At 37.0% G+C, this 16,351-nt stretch overlaps 2 protein-coding genes across 2 annotated transcripts in view; one reads left to right on the forward strand and one right to left on the reverse strand.

Annotated features, from left to right (window-relative positions):
- Positions 1 to 4,192, forward strand: part of LOC100370948 (uncharacterized) — a 57,904-nt gene extending 53,712 nt beyond the window's left edge. Inside the window, exon 2 of the mRNA XM_002733452.4 lies at positions 1,265 to 4,192. Coding sequence (XP_002733498.3) covers positions 1,265 to 3,969 — 2,705 coding nt within the window. The 3' untranslated portion in view covers positions 3,970 to 4,192. The remainder of the gene's footprint in view (positions 1 to 1,264) is intronic.
- A 4,018-nt stretch (positions 4,193 to 8,210) lies between these two features.
- LOC102802539 (NACHT domain- and WD repeat-containing protein 1-like) overlaps positions 8,211 to 16,351 on the reverse strand; it is a 140,199-nt gene continuing 132,058 nt past the window's right edge. The window contains exons 18-20 of the mRNA XM_085493593.1: positions 14,526 to 14,721; positions 11,589 to 11,810; positions 8,211 to 10,988 (exon numbers count right to left, since the gene is read on the reverse strand). Coding sequence (XP_085349719.1) covers positions 10,738 to 10,988; positions 11,589 to 11,810; positions 14,526 to 14,721 — 669 coding nt within the window. The 3' untranslated portion in view covers positions 8,211 to 10,737. The remainder of the gene's footprint in view (positions 10,989 to 11,588; positions 11,811 to 14,525; positions 14,722 to 16,351) is intronic.

Here is a 16,351-nt window from a genome sequence, read left to right on the forward strand (position 1 = left end):
CAAACCAAATTTTTGTAATATTTGTATTTTGTACTACAAAGGGCGTAGCACCCGTCATTGCGCACTTTGCAGTTCAATCGTTGGTAATAAACTATTCAAATTACTGCTGTGTAATTCATTTGCGTCACGCGTTGAATGATTTCATTCAGAAAATAACACCAATAAGAGACAAATGAAATCTTTTGAATAAGCAACGCAATTAATCAAATTATTTCATCATTTATTGCAGATGATGAACAGTATTTGATGCGTTTTTTTTTTTATTAAAATTGAATTGAGTTAACTGGTTATTATGTTTCATTCAAACTGGTTATTCTAATTAAACTAATATGCAGCAGCGGCAGTAATGGTAATTTTGTGTCGGTTGCACTTGCTGAATGGTAATGCTTAAATTTCACTCAGCTCTGATGACTCCAGTCTGGCTGAGATTATTGCGGTTGTGAATTATAATCCAGCACTTCGAAACATATAAATAGACGTTGAATGTTAGAAACATACACGGATTTAACCGAACCCAGTACAGGATAATTGAGCATGTTTTGTCTTTATTCACAAAACATAATAAACGTCTCTTATGTCAAAGTTTGTTGAAACGAAAATTGGTGTATTGACGTTTGTTCAATGTTCCAGCATTGTCTTCACCAATGTCTGTAGAAAATGATACAGACCGAAAGTATGTTAATACTTGCAGCTCAAAAGTATTTTTTTTTTATGATAACCAATAATAAATACTGACAAAAATGGCAATATATGTGCATAGGCTACCGGTAAATTTAATTTTTGTATGTTACACAAATACATATTTTTTTTTTTCAGGTAATATCAAACAATGACATTAAAATATCCCAAAATATGCAATGAGTATACAAAAAAAATTTACATATATAATACAAATATTTATTATGAATTGAATAATCTAATAATAGGCTCATTCTCGTATTATGAAAAATAACAATGACTGTAAAAAAGTAATTCAATTTTCATCAAGTAATTTTGTGTGTGCTCTTAGTGCATCGACAAATGCTAATATTCTGGCATTTGCTGATATTTTGTGATAAAAAAAACAACAAAAACTGAAGTTGATTATAAACTGTTTACTCATCAGATGACAAAGGGATGAATTTGAAGAGCGCCATCTAAATGTAGTAGTGGCTTGATTTAGAAATCCTTTTGTTTTTTTACTTAGAGCAGCATTCATGTGTATAATATTGCTTTCTTGGTTCAGAGTTTTTGACTAACAAAAAGTTTTTTCGTCTCTCTGTAGGAGATGTGGAAGCCATTGAGCTGACACCCGTTCCTCAATCGCAGTTTGTCCCCCTTACTGAAGTCTTATGCCTCATTATCGCTGAACTAAACAAGAGGAAAATTATTGCTACAGTGGATAAGATTAAGGCAAAACTGGCAGATTGCTATGGCGATGTGAAGCTTCCAAGTGAGGAGATATTGAAGAAATCATTGGCTCATTTAATCAAAGAACAGAAAGTTTGTCACACTGGTGAAGGGTATTTTATAGTCACGCCAGAGGATTTCCTTTACCTTCGAAGTTGTGCTAGTTCGACTACTACGTCTGAAGTAAATGTAAGCCCTATTTCGCAAAACTCTAACCAATCAGGGCAGAGTTCGGAAGGACAGCCTCGTAAAACTCAAAAGACTGTGCGACATGCAGTTCAGATTTCTACTGAGAAAGGAACACACACAAGGAAGAAGGAACCACCATCTCCACGATCTAAGTCGCTGCCGCCTAATTTGTCACACCGGGATTTAAAAAACGGTGACAGTCCAGTGCGAAATAGATCCACGTCATTACAGCGAAGCAACTCTTTAAGAGAAAAAAAAGCGCAGGCAAGCAAATCTAACAACTTCCAGAGAGCCGGCTCTGTGCGGACACCGGTTGTAACAACTGGTACACATATGTCAAATGCATCTGACTCTGATGCTTCTAAAATTGCTGATAATTGCGGTAATGCATTTGGATTTGGAAAATTGTTTCGTAAAAGTTTTGGCAAGAAAGGAAAGAAGATAGATGACAACCGGAGAGAGAAAGAGAGGGACAAAGAGAAAATAAAAGACAAGGAGAAAGATACTGTGGATAATAAGGAAACTAAAGATAAAAAAATAGATCTCTTAACATTTTCTGCTCAATTTCCACCAGAGGATTGGCCGCAGGTTCTACAAGAAATGAAGCGGAAAGCAGCAGTCATAAAACGAGATAAAAACGGTGGGAAATACGAAACAAGTCTTGTTAATCACAATGGCGGATCTCCTAAAGCAAGTCCAAAGAAAGATCACGTAGTAATTTGTGATGAAGTTGAGCATATTCCGGGACCGTCCACTTCTAAAGACAGAAAGATTAAAGTGTATCGAAAAAAGGATGACAGCGACCCTCTTCCTGAAAGCGAGGCAGAATTTATCATACCGACAAAGATGTATGATGACAAATGCCGCACAAAAGCGGTTTCTGAACAATTACGGAAACAATATTCCAGAAAACATAAAGAAGATCCTTGGAAGTATCTGAGAGAAAAGGAAGGAAAGGCAATGAAGAAAAATACGGAGAAAGAGGCTGCTGTCAACGGAGTTAATGGCACAAGGCCAAAACGTACGAGCGCTAAAGAACGTCCAAAATCTGATCCCAGAGACATTCGCTTAAGAAGTATAGCTCAGATACGTACAGCAGAATATGTCAGCAAGCTTCCAACATCTGCGGATGTTAACGATGTACAACACTGGGATGACGATATACATCTTGATGTAGATTCGTCTGAATTTACAACCAGCGATAATAACAGGGTGCTATCACATCGTGCCAAGAGTAACCTACGATCTCCAAAGAAAGCAACCGCTGATCATGACTTTGAGTCATCAGATATGACACCTTCTGAGGATCTCAGAGGACGTCATACATCTCGTCATTATCGGGCAATTAAGCGTGACGCTACCAAGATAATACGGGATATTCAATCACGGGTGGATGACACTTCTGATACTTTTACTAGCGACCAGGAAGATTATGCGACCCATCATCATCAGTATCTCCAGCGGCCGCGCCCAAAATCTGATGGCTATATGCTGAGTAGCCAACAGCAAGATTATTATGATACTTCGACAACGATGGAGACAACAGAACAATATGACGATGATGATGACGATGAAGATAGAAACTGCTCCACGCCTCCACTTCCTGCTAGTCATGATCTTCTTGATTTGCCACTTCCAGACAGCTATCTGGATCATCCGGATACCTCGTTAGAGTCTTCAGAAGGATCAGTTCCTCTACCTGATGGTGAATATAACGGACAACACACTCCACTACGGTTGTCGCCAATCAAAGAAAGTCAAGAATCCCAGATGTCACTTGATCGCAGCAAAGCGTCGCAGCAATCGCTTGATGGAAGAGCCCAGCAGGTTCGAATGGAAGCGCCGAATGACTTCATCGAACATGATGAGTCACCTTCGATGTTGAGCATTGAGACTTCAGATTCAGCCCCCTCTACAGTCATCGGGAAAGATGAAATCTCACCGGCTAAGGAGAAGAGCATCCATCTACCGAGTGAAAGCTTCTCAAGCTCTGCTTGTGACAGTGGATTCAATTCTCCACGTGGTTCCATCGCATTGAGTCGCCATAGCAACACTCCAATTGAGCACATGACTTATGATCAACTGCGAGAAAAGCGTCTCAGCTACTGCATTCCAGAAGGCATTGAACTAAAAGATTTTGAGGCGCAAAAAGTCTCTTCGCACATTCCCAAATCAAAACACAACTCTCCAGACAAAGAACGACCCAGCCTGATTCCCACTGTCAACAACGGAAACAGAAATGGGAATGGGACAACACAAATTCCAAGCAAGCCACATTCATCAAAACTTGGAAGCACTCATTCCGAAATGAGAGTTGAAAAGGAGATATCACAAGCTAATCACAAGGAAATAGCGCAACCACGGCAACATGAAGCTTTAAAAGTCCTGTGAGGTCAAGTATGGCTGCCTTTTGGTCAAGTATGAAATACCTTTTTTGACATTGAATTATGCAGAATATTTCTGTCACTCTTTAAGGGAAAGATTATCCTATTATAAAACTCTGAAGTCTGTGTTTATATGATTCCACAACTAAAACAACATTTTTTCCTGAATTCTAAACTTAGATGTATATTTAAAATGACAGCATTTTCGGCAATTCCTTTTCTGATCAAAATATTTCCATAAATTAAGAATCATTGTCTGGCAAAACATTGGTACAAAATGGTCTTCTCTGAAAAGGTCTCACTTTTCGAACCCTATAAAAAAGGCAAATTTTGAAGAAGAACAAATTTTGAAATAGAAATTGTCAAAATTGTTCTTATAAGACTGTTGCCTTGTTGAAGATAAATTGAATGATTTCCTCATTGGACCAAAATTAAAGCATTTAAGCTAAAAATATCAAGAATTTTAATGTACAAATTGTATTTACTCGCATGTTGTTGTGTTTCACTTTTTATTCAAAGGTCATCCTGTAAACAAAGTTTTAGCAATTTATTTTATATTTATCCCTAACTTCTCGTAAGTTTGGTTACCTAAATGTAGTTTGTTTAAGTCGCATATTCAAAGTTCAAGACAAACTGTAAACCAAAATTACAAATTTGATAGCAGTAAGAATTTGTTCTTAGATATGGAATTATGTAACTTTTGTCCTCGTGTATTCTCACTGGGCGGAGCTACGTCACAGAACATTTTATGTTGCTTGGACGTGCACCACTGTACCATGCATTTCTATAGGCTCTGCGCGAGCTGGCGTTGAACGCCGGTCAAGGAGCCAATGAAAACAATTAAAGTCAAGGAAACAACACAAACTCAACTTTGCAGTAATTTTCCTGCAATCAAATTTATATATGTTACACACGTAGAGCTAATCTTGTTACACTGTTCAGGGGACTCTCAACAACCATCCCAAAGTACTGTTTTCTGGGAGTTTGTTTTTGTTTTCGCCAGTCATGGTTGCCAGGTGATTAGCACAAAGTCATCAAATGGCAAAAGTTCCGCTAAAAGATTAAACAGTTTTTAGTATGTGTTGTTTGAGGGTTGGTTACCTTTATGATATGTAATACTGGAAAAGTGTAGAAAAATTGTCGAGTTGAACTGAGTTACAATTTTGAGTTCAACCTGGTCTTTTTATTCATTTGCTATTTTCATGAAATGAACTGCAAAAAAATATGTGGGTGTGCAAAATTTCCTCACAATTAAAGAGTACAGAAATCTTATAAGATCCCCTGCACAATGAACATGTCTGATACGAGTGAATGCGTTTTTAATCTCTATTTACAGAGCAAAATTTTGAACTTTAGAAAATCAAAAAATAAAATGCCCCCCCCCCCTGCAACAGTTGCAAAATCAATATTTAAGTATGAAGGGGGATATGCTACAATTTTTTTCACATGAATATAAAAATTTTCATTTTCTATTATACATGGCAAGATATGGTCTGATTTGTCTCCTAGGGTGCCTCTAACGCAACAATTTATTTAATCAGCACAACGGTTATTACAGCGTTAATTTTAATTAATAATGCCTTTATGTGCCTAATGTTAACAAGCGTTTGCAGTATTTAGCCCTGTTAGGAAAGAGTTCATATGCTAAGGACATGCTACTAAATGGGAGGGGAAAAAGTGAGTTAGATCAGAAATGGAGAAAATTCCCTACCAAACAGACCTAAACAGACTTGACATCCATTGAGGTGGAAAGACGTGTCAGTGGCTTTTTAATATAAATCTGAGTTTTTTAAAACTTGGAGATGCATGTACTGGTATATTGAAAAAGAAAAATGTAAACAAATGGTTATGGAAGCATAAGTATGTGAAAAGATTCCCAGTCAACCAATAAATCCACTTTTCAAGGGAAAATTCACAACATAAAAACTTATTCTGGTATGTAAATTAAAGCCCTCATTTGCATTTAAATTTATTCTTGGAGAACTTTTTTGAATTTTTTTCGCTTTGGGCAAACTGAATGTAAACTTGAATGAGGCTGATTTTCATATTTTTAAAATCTTGTCTTGTTTCCTTTTTAAAAATCTTGCATTTATTTTGGCTTGGTCACATGTGCATCCATAGCCAATCGGTGCAATTCTTATGAAGCTAATTTCCTGTTTTAATAACCATGTTTCTAATTGGCCAGCAGTCAGATGAAATCTAATTTTTCTTCAATGAATGATTTTGTTGCATGTTTATTTCGTGCTTTACAATCTGCTGTTAATTGGCCAGTTTATGCAAATTTTTATTGAATTTAAAACATTTTTTGGGATGTGTTTTTGTAGTTTTTTTCCCAAAAAATAATAATTGCGATCTACTGCCTTCAATACAAACTTTCAATTTTAGAATTATGTGATTATTGTAGTGTTATAGTTGTCATGGTGACTGATACAAATTTATTATCAACTGCCATATATCCCTTAATACGGTGATTTTTGTTATTGTAATAAAAATGCATTTAAAGTCTTTGTGCTGATTTGTGATGTACTGATTAGAAAAAAAAATCATCTTTGTAGATTTTCATTCTCGTATTTACTAAAACTAGAATAAAGGGCCCACAGGATATTTATATGGTAAAGGCGCTAGTTTTAAAATTTTGTGTAAATAAGGAATGCGCTTCACCTACATGTATCCACAGTATGCTGTCATGACAACCACCTGTCCATCATGTTTATTAACGTATCATGACCAATGCACATTGTATTTACAGTTTCTAGTAACTGTGATGCATAGCGTGGGATTGAAAATGACAAGATGCTTTTTAAAGGGTCATAAGCTGTAACTTCTACATTCTTTTGTGTTAATAATAAACACATGCATATATAACCAGTATTTTGTTGCCTCATCTCGTGGCCGAATATGATTTGGGTTCGGTAGTCTGCTTTCTTGACTAGTCTCTGGAACCATTCTACGTTCTGTGAGAGGTAATGTACCTATGGTACTGTAGATGTATACGTCACACCTGATTTAAATTTATTAAAAAAAACAACCCCCAAATTTCAAAATGAAAAGAATATTGAGTTGCAGCTTAAGACCCCAGGTTTATTTTTTTTGGTATTCTGGACTGTTTGATGTATGTTGACAGCGCATTTGATCATGACAGTTTGGAAGTAAAATATCTAAGCCTCACTGTGGTATCAGAAAAAATGTGCTACCCTTTATTGTATATTTCATCTTAAATTATCATTAATTGATCACTTTAGTATCAATAGTTTACGAATGATGCAATGCATTATGGGAGAAATGCACAAACCTAGGTACTCGTGACTTAGTATTCTACATCTCAATGTGAACATGGTTAACAGTACCACTGAATTTTAAGCTTTCATTTGAAGCCATATTTAAGAATTTTTGTTTCAACTGCAAACAAGTTGACATCAATCATATGTAAAATATTGAATGTATATTTCGCTTGTAAAACTTGGAGAATTATCAATTTATGATTGTTGGGATTGTTGAATAACATGTCCATAATGTGCATTTATTTAGCTTTGCTAGATTTGTCAATCTGTATCACCAGAGAACTTTTGTATATTTGCCGCTGTGTGTTAAATAAAATGCAACGCCCTCTATTGATCATGCTGTGTCTTTCGTTTGTTTAATGAGAATGTTGAATGAATTGATTGCATGTTTTTTTTTTCGGAATATCAAACTGATTCAGCCCAGATTGTGTTTCTAAGGATACTCTTACCAATAGAGCTAACTGAAGTATTTCTAATCTCAGTTGACCTGAGTGTGATTCCGAAAATCCAACTATGAGGTTATTACGAGGATATTGCAAAGTATGCACAAAGACAGTACAGCAGGAGTATCGACCAACGCCCAGTGGAGGTCGATGCGATTGCATACTGTCAGAGTGCAAACTTTGCAGTATCCTTGTAATAACATTATCCATAACGTTTAGAACAGATTTAGCGAACTTCTTTATGTGGGGACCGGCCCGTTTTTTCTTATTTGGCCGCTTACGCACCAAATCGTTCCATATTTGGAATTTGCGTTTCCTAATATGGTTGGATGCAATACTTCAAAATTACAGCATGATGTTACTTGTGGCATTACGGTAATATATGTATAATACAGGTTTTCCCATTAAATGTCAATTTTTGCAGTCAAAAATATGTTTTTCATTGGCACAAAGTGTCTGTCCATTACATCTGTTTTTTGGTCAAAAATCAAGAACTCTTGTACAAAGAAGTAAAATACTAAAGGTTTTGCTGAATAATTAATGCATTTATTGCACAGCGCTGAAAAATACATTGTTAAAAGTTGTGACAAAAATGGCAAATATAAAAAGAAAAGATTGCACTATCTAGCCAACAGAGGGCGCCATCTATACAGTTCAAAGCGATACAAGCAGAACTGAGACTGCAAATATACATTATGCCAACATAATTTTTATTAAAATGGTCGTGTCTGATCTGTATTTGGTTATCTGCCAATCGTATATAGAATTTGAAATCCAAAAATTTCTTTTCAATTATATATAGTATTTGAAATTTAATAAAATAAGTGGGGTGAGCAATCCTTGTACAAAGTGTAACCATTCTTTCAAATTGTAAATAATTTAAATAAGCATAAAATGTTTACTATTGGACATATCCTCTTTAAATATTAAAAGTGAATTATAAGATTTGGAAATTTCATTGATAATGCAAATTGCATCATTATTATGCAAATATATTCATCTCTAGCGTTTCATTTACATAGAAGTGATAATAAGGATGTCATTTACATATAAAGTGCCATATAAGGATGTAATTTACATACATGTTGATATGTGTGTCACCATGCATCTAGAATGGTTTGTGAGTCTTACAAAGTTCGCATATATAAAATATACATCAACACGAGTACAGATTTAAGTATTTGACCAGCAAAGTAATATCTTCAACATCAACTGAGGGTTATACATTCTGATATTACTGTGCTGTATTCAACTATGTATGGATGAATTTAAAAAAAAGGAGATTGTTTCCATTCACCAAGTGAAATTCTCCACACTAAATCTTAAGCTCTATGCTCAAACAAAAACATAAAATATAAATTATTTCTTTAGAGGTTAATATATGTACATACATTTTAATGTAGAATCTATTAATAATGCACTTTTCCCAGTTTTTAGAAATATTGATTTTATACAAACACAAGCTTTAAGCTAAAACAAGTTTTCTTGGTGTATATTGAATGTCGTAAGACAGAGTCTGTCTCTGTGTTAACCATTCTATCATTAAATTTACTCATTTTTAATAAAATGTACATTTCCTTAATGCTGAAAGATCCTAGATTCCCTCAACTTTTATTCAAATTTGCTGCCATTTTTCCACGGAAATTACTTCAGTGACCAATGCTTATTTTCAAACCTAACTGAATAAATAACATAATTATTAACATTTTATGAAATTACTGGGGATCCATTAAGAATGTACACATTATTCAAAAAGCAAAAGTGAAAGCAAAAACATTTTATAGAAATTATATAGGTATTACAGTAACTAGATTTGTCCTGATTGGTTAAAGTGAGTTTGAATATCTATCATAGTGGCGAGCCTTATTTTGATTGGCTGAAGTCAATATAAACATGGAACTATAAACCCCAGGAAGAACAACGAAACTAAGAGGATTAAAAAAACCTTTGTCTTAGTTTATCTTACAGTGCTTTCGCTTTTGTTTCTACAACATTAGTCATACTCCATGTTAGTTGCCGCCGATACGCCCGTATCAACCGCTTTGCTGGAAACGAAAAACTTGAAAAAAAAAAATCATATCTGCGCAGTAAAATATTTCGTTCACTACGCATGCGCAAACAAGTCGGTCTGCAGGGTGACCTTCAGTGTACCGGAAATCATGCAACGGGTCAGAGTTTTAGCGAGTTTTCATAATTTTTAATGTCGTTTTTAGGTTACTTCTTGTTTTTTTCAACCCTTGAAAAAATAAGGTTGCGAAAGTTTGCGAAACATGGGGTTTGGTATGCTGTTTGTTGTCGAGATATCCCGACTTATTCCGTGTTTCCCTTCGATTGCCAGAAGTGGCAATGTGTTTTTTTTTCCTGTTCAATGTCGCTCATTTATCAGTGTTTTTGTCTTGGCGCCATTGTTTTTTTATGCTATAACCGAAACAACTCGATCACGTGATCTCCCGAAGTCGCCCGATAGTCGGAGATAAACGTTCATTTGCGTAAATTGGCTTATTTTTTAATGCGACGAAATAAACAGTCAAAATAAACATTCGACATCGCGGCAACTATCATAGTTCAAAGGAAACGAAGTGGTTGTTCTTCCTGGGGTTTATAGTTCCATGATATAAATATCTATTACAGTAGCAAGCCCTTTGTGATTTGTTGAAGTGAGTATAAATACCTATTACAGTAGCAAGCCCTATTGTGATTCGTTGAAGTGAGTGTAAATACCTATTACAATAGCAAGCCCTATTGTGATTGGCTGAAGTAAATATAAATACCTATTACAGTAGCAAGCCCTGTCCCAGTTAAATATAATAATATATTTTGTTATGTACACGTGATCAAATGGGTGGGTGATATATGAGGAAAGAAGACGAAACTATACAACTTTTAAACACTTTTACATCGGTCATTTTCAGTCAAAATATTTGTACTTTAAAGTTGTGGTGTAATTGCACATTTAAAATCCCACATATTCATACTTTGATTTGCTAAGAGTTCCACTTTTGTTGGTGAAGTGTTGGTCTTTGTTGCGAATCCCACATAAATCCACAAAACCTAGAGTATAATGCAAACTCCAGACTTCTTGTTTTTCTTTGGTGTTCCTTTGCTGTCTTTTGAAGTACCAATGGTGCCGCTCAGTGCACCTTTCTTATTGGACGTTTGGCCGGTTGTAGCAGTTGCGTTAGCTTTTCCAGCCTCTCCTGGCGGGATGACGGTGGATTTTCGACTTCCAGTTGGTGGGAGGACTACAGACTGCTTGTGTACCAATGGAGGTTTGGGTTTAATTGGCAACACTGGCCATGGATCTGGTGTCGATGCAAGAAGAATGGGAAACTATTAGTAATTGATGAATTTTGTTTAAAGATTTTCAAAATAGTCAGAAACAATGAAACAATTCTTGATTGGAACCACAGGGGGTAGCAGGCATTACATGTATATAACATCTCTGTACATGCATTGGTTTATTTGCTTTGTCAATGTTTAGTTATTTGATGAATAACTCTGGTTATTAGTTAAGTCTGATTTCAGATAACTAAACATTGACAAAGCAAATAAACCAAATGCATGTACAGAGATGTTATATAATGCCTGCTGCCTGCTGCCTGGTGTGATTGAAACATGATACATGTATTTACACCAACTTATCGCTTGTTCAAAAATTTAGCAATATAAATTTTCTTAGCCAATAGGATACATTCTTACAAACCAATTATAATATACTGATGGATGCTTAGAGATGTGAATGATACACATAGATAAACTTCAACTATTTATTCAGTGGGCAGTCATTACTGGTTGCTAACTCTAAAAGTTCAATGCATCATGGGTAAAGAGGGCAATGGTCACAATCTCTACAATACAGAATACTACACCAATGCATTTTGAATGAGCAAAAAATGACTAACCTTCATTAACATTAATATCAACTTGGCTTTGTGACTTTACATCTGTTGCTGGACTGTTATGAAGGCACAACAATGGAGCATGTCCACCATCAGCCAATTGTACTATGATATGACTGGCGTCAAATGACATCTCCAGGTTCACCACGCCAACGTGCATATAAAATGACGTTATCAATGTACCCCGTTGTACAGACCACACGCGTAGTGTGCCATCTTTGGACCCTGGGGAATGCAAGACCATATTATTACAATTGAGCATTTTATGTTTATTCTGGGAAAAAAATTATTTTGAATTTGAATATAATTTATCAAAATTTGATTGAATGACAAGAGCGCCCTCAAACATCACAACTATCTAACATTCTCAGTGCCCACTATAATCTGGCCATAAACAACTTTCCCGGAATTCAAAGATGCGGTGTTTCACATATGTTCACATACCGAATATGAGGTGCAACGTTAACTTGCACATGTGATATTGTACTTGTGGATGTACCAATCAACATGAAAAAATAAGATTGCCTTTCAGTCGACTGGCATATTTGTATTTAGCGTCATGACAATGGCAGGTGTTTTGCTAGCACCCTAGTCTCACTACTAATGGGAAGTAGTCTATACTCGCCTGATGCAGCAAAACTGCCATCAGTGGTCTTTCTAAAAGGGGTAGGTAAATATTTAATATTTAAATTTTAAAAGGCTGTGAATCAATTTAACATTGTATTGAAATATATGTATACCACCGCAGTAATCAAAAGAAAATTTAACCAAAACATTTCAGATACACATACATGGAAAGATTTCCCCTTTATTTCAAATTGTCAACGCTGTTGATCTGTTTCAATAAAAAATGTTGCTGACTGTTTATGACAAAAATTCATTATAAGATTTGCTGACCAAAATTTTGTTCACCCCTTATCCAAATCTAATTTTATAACTGGTGACTTTATCTGTGAGGCTATTTAGTGCCCTGTCCATCTCTTCTATATACCGCCCTCAATAATTCTAGCATACTCACCTGATATAGCAATACTGCCATCAGTGGTCATTCTAACACTAGTAACTCCATCTGTGTGACCATTTAGTGCCCTGTCCACCTCTTCGATATACCGCCCTCTATAATTCTAGCATACTCACTTGATATAGCAATACTGCCATCAGTGGTCATTCTAACACTACCGGTAGTAACTCCATCTGTGTGACCATTTAGTGCCCTGCCCACCTCTCTGATATACCGCCTTCTATAATTCTAGCATACTCACCTGATATAGCAATACTGCCATCAGTGGTCATTCTAACACTTGTAACTCCATCTGTGTGACCATTTAGTGCCCTGTCCACCTCTTCCATATACCACCCTCTATAATTCTAGCATACTCACCTGATATAGCAATACTGCCATCAGTGGTCATTCTAACACTACCGGTAGTAACTCCATCTGTGTGACCATTTAGTGCCCTGCCCACCTCTCTGATATACCGCCTTCTATAATTCTAGCATACTCACCTGATATAGCAATACTGCCATCAGTGATCATTCTAACACTAGTAACTCCATCTGTGTGACCATTTAGTGCCCTGTCCACCTCTCTGATATACCGCCCTCTATAATTCTAGCATACTCACCTGATATAGCAATACTGCCATCAGTGGTCATTCTAACACTAGTAACTCCATCTGTGTGGCCATTTAGTGCCCTGCCCACCTCTTCCATATATCGCCCTCTATAATTCTAGCATACTCACCTGATATAGCAATACTGCCATCAGTGGTCATTCTAACACTAGTAACTCCATCTGTGTGACCATTTAGTGCCCTGCCCACCTCTTCGATATACCGCCCTCTATAATTCTAGCATACTCACCTGATATAGCAATACTGCCATCAGTGGTCATTCTAACACTAGTAACTCCATCTGTGTGACCATTTAGTGCCCTGTCCACCTCTTCCATATACCGCCCTCTATAATTCTAGCATACTCACCTGATATAGCAATACTGCCATCAGTGGTCATTCTAACACTAGTAACTCCATCTGTGTGACCATTTAGTGCCCTGTCCACCTCTTCCATATACCACCCTCTATAATTCTAGCATACTCACCTGATATAGCAATACAGCCATCAGTGGTCATTCTAACACTAGTAACTCCATCTGTGTGGCCATTTAGTGCCCTGCCCACCTCTTCCATATACCGCCCTCTATAATTCTAGCATACTCACCTGATATAGCAATACTGCCATCAGTGGTCATTCTAACACTAGTAACTCCATCTGTGTGACCATTTAGTGCCCTGCCCACCTCTTCGATATACCGCCCTCTATAATTCTAGCATACTCACCTGATATAGCAATACTGCCATCAGTGGTCATTCTAACACTAGTAACTCCATCTGTGTGACCATTTAGTGCCCTGTCCACCTCTTCGATATACCGCCCTCTATAATTCTAGCATACTCACCTGATATAGCAATACTGCCATCAGTGGTCATTCTAACACTACCGGTAGTAACTCCATCTGTGTGACCATTTAGTGCCCTGTCCACCTCTCTGATATACCGCCCTCTATAATTCTAGCATACTCACCTGATATAGCAATACTGCCATCAGTGGTCATTCTAACACTAGTAACTCCATCTGTGTGACCATTTAGTGCCCTGTCCACCTCTTCGATATACCGCCCTCTATAATTCTAGCATACTCACCTGATACAGCAATACTGCCATTAGTGGTCATTCTAACACTAGTAACTCCATCTGTGTGGCCATTTAGTGCCCTGCCCACCTCTTCGATATACCACCCTCTATACTTCTAGCATACTCACCTGATATAGCAATACTGCCATCAGTGGTCATTCTAACACTAGTAACTCCATCTGTGTGACCATTTAGTGCCCTGCCCACCTCTTCGATATACCGCCCTCTATAATTCTAGCATACTCACCTGATATAGCAATACTGCCATCAGTGGTCATTCTAACACCAGTAACTCCATCTGTGTGGCCATTTAGTGCCCTGTCCACCTCTCCTGTCATCATATTCCATATAATCAATGTTGTATCCAAAGATCCAGATATTACATGTCTATTATGATCGGCTACGGCTACACACGTGACACCATCATCATGACCCGCAAGTATCTGCAACAAATAAGTTTCCATTCATATTTAGCAAAAGTATAATTTCAAATGTAAATGTTCCTCTAACAAATATCGGTAGTTCCCATTGTGAATACTCACAACCCAGGTCTCTCACTGATTTTCCAATAAAATTGTAAAATTGTCAGAACCTATAAGCCATAATAAAATCATGAAAAAAAAAATTTATTTGTGTTAATAAAAATTCTCATAATAAAAATAGCATAATAACACTATTAATCATTCATGAAAAAAAAATATTCTATTAAATCTTTTACTTTATTAACTGACCAAGGTCTGTAGCATACAAAGTACAGATGTAATTATCAGAGTAACTGGTTGCAGCGAAAGTATATTGCAGTATATTTTGATCCTGATATTACTTTTTGACTCAGAGCAGAGCTTTTCGGCAACCTTGCTTTGTCACTTCGTAATTTTGACTCAGAGCAGAGCTTTTTGGCAACCTTACTTTGTCACTTCGTAGTTTTGACTCAGAGCAGAGTTTTTCGGCAACCTTGCTTTGTCACTTCGTAGTTTTGACTCAGAGCAGAGCTTTTCGGCAACCTTGCTTTGTCACTTTGTAGTTTTGACTCAGAGCAGAGCTTTTCGGCAACCTTACTTTGTCACTTCGTAGTTTTGACTCAGAGCAGAGCTTTTCGGCAACCTTGCTTTGTCACTTCGTAGTTTTGACTCAGAGCAGAGCTTTTCGGCAACCTTGCTTTGTCACTTTGTAGTTTTGACTCAGAGCAGAGCTTTTCGGCAACCTTGCTTTGTCACTTCGTAGTTTTGACTCAGAGCAGAGCTTTTCGGCAACCTTACTTTGTCACTTCGTAGTTTTGACTAAGAGCAGAGCTTTTCGGCAACCTTGCTTTGTCACTTCGTAGTTTTGACTCAGAGCAGAGCTTTTTGGCAACCTTGCTTTGTCACTTCGTAGTTTTGACTCAGAGCAGAGCTTTTCGGCAACCTTGCTTTGTCACTTCGTAATTTTGACTCAGAGCAGAGCTTTTCGGCAACCTTACTTTGTCACTTTGTAGTTTTGACTCAGAGCAGAGTTTTTCGGCAACCTTGCTTTGTCACTTCGTAGTTTTGACTCAGAGCAGAGCTTTTCGGCAACCTTGCTTTGTCACTTTGTAGTTTTGACTCAGAGCAGAGCTTTTCGGCAACCTTACTTTGTCACTTCGTAGTTTTGACTCAGAGCAGAGCTTTTCGGCAACCTTGCTTTGTCACTTCGTAGTTTTGACTCAGAGCAGAGCTTTTCGGCAACCTTGCTTTGTCACTTTGTAGTTTTGACTCAGAGCAGAGCTTTTCGGCAACCTTGCTTTGTCACTTCGTAGTTTTGACTCAGAGCAGAGCTTTTCGGCAACCTTACTTTGTCACTTCGTAGTTTTGACTAAGAGCAGAGCTTTTCGGCAACCTTGCTTTGTCACTTCGTAGTTTTGACTCAGAGCAGAGCTTTTTGGCAACCTTGCTTTGTCACTTCGTAGTTTTGACTCAGAGCAGAGCTTTTCGGCAACCTTGCTTTGTCACTTCGTAATTTTGACTCAGAGCAGAGCTTTTCGGCAACCTTACTTTGTCACTTTGTAGTTTTGACTCAGAGAAGAGTTTTTCGGCAACCTTGCTTTGTCACTTCGTA

Source organism: Saccoglossus kowalevskii, chromosome 19 (assembly GCF_978046115.1).
Source record: "Saccoglossus kowalevskii chromosome 19, keSacKowa6.1, whole genome shotgun sequence".
Classification (NCBI taxonomy): Eukaryota; Metazoa; Hemichordata; class Enteropneusta; family Harrimaniidae; genus Saccoglossus; species Saccoglossus kowalevskii.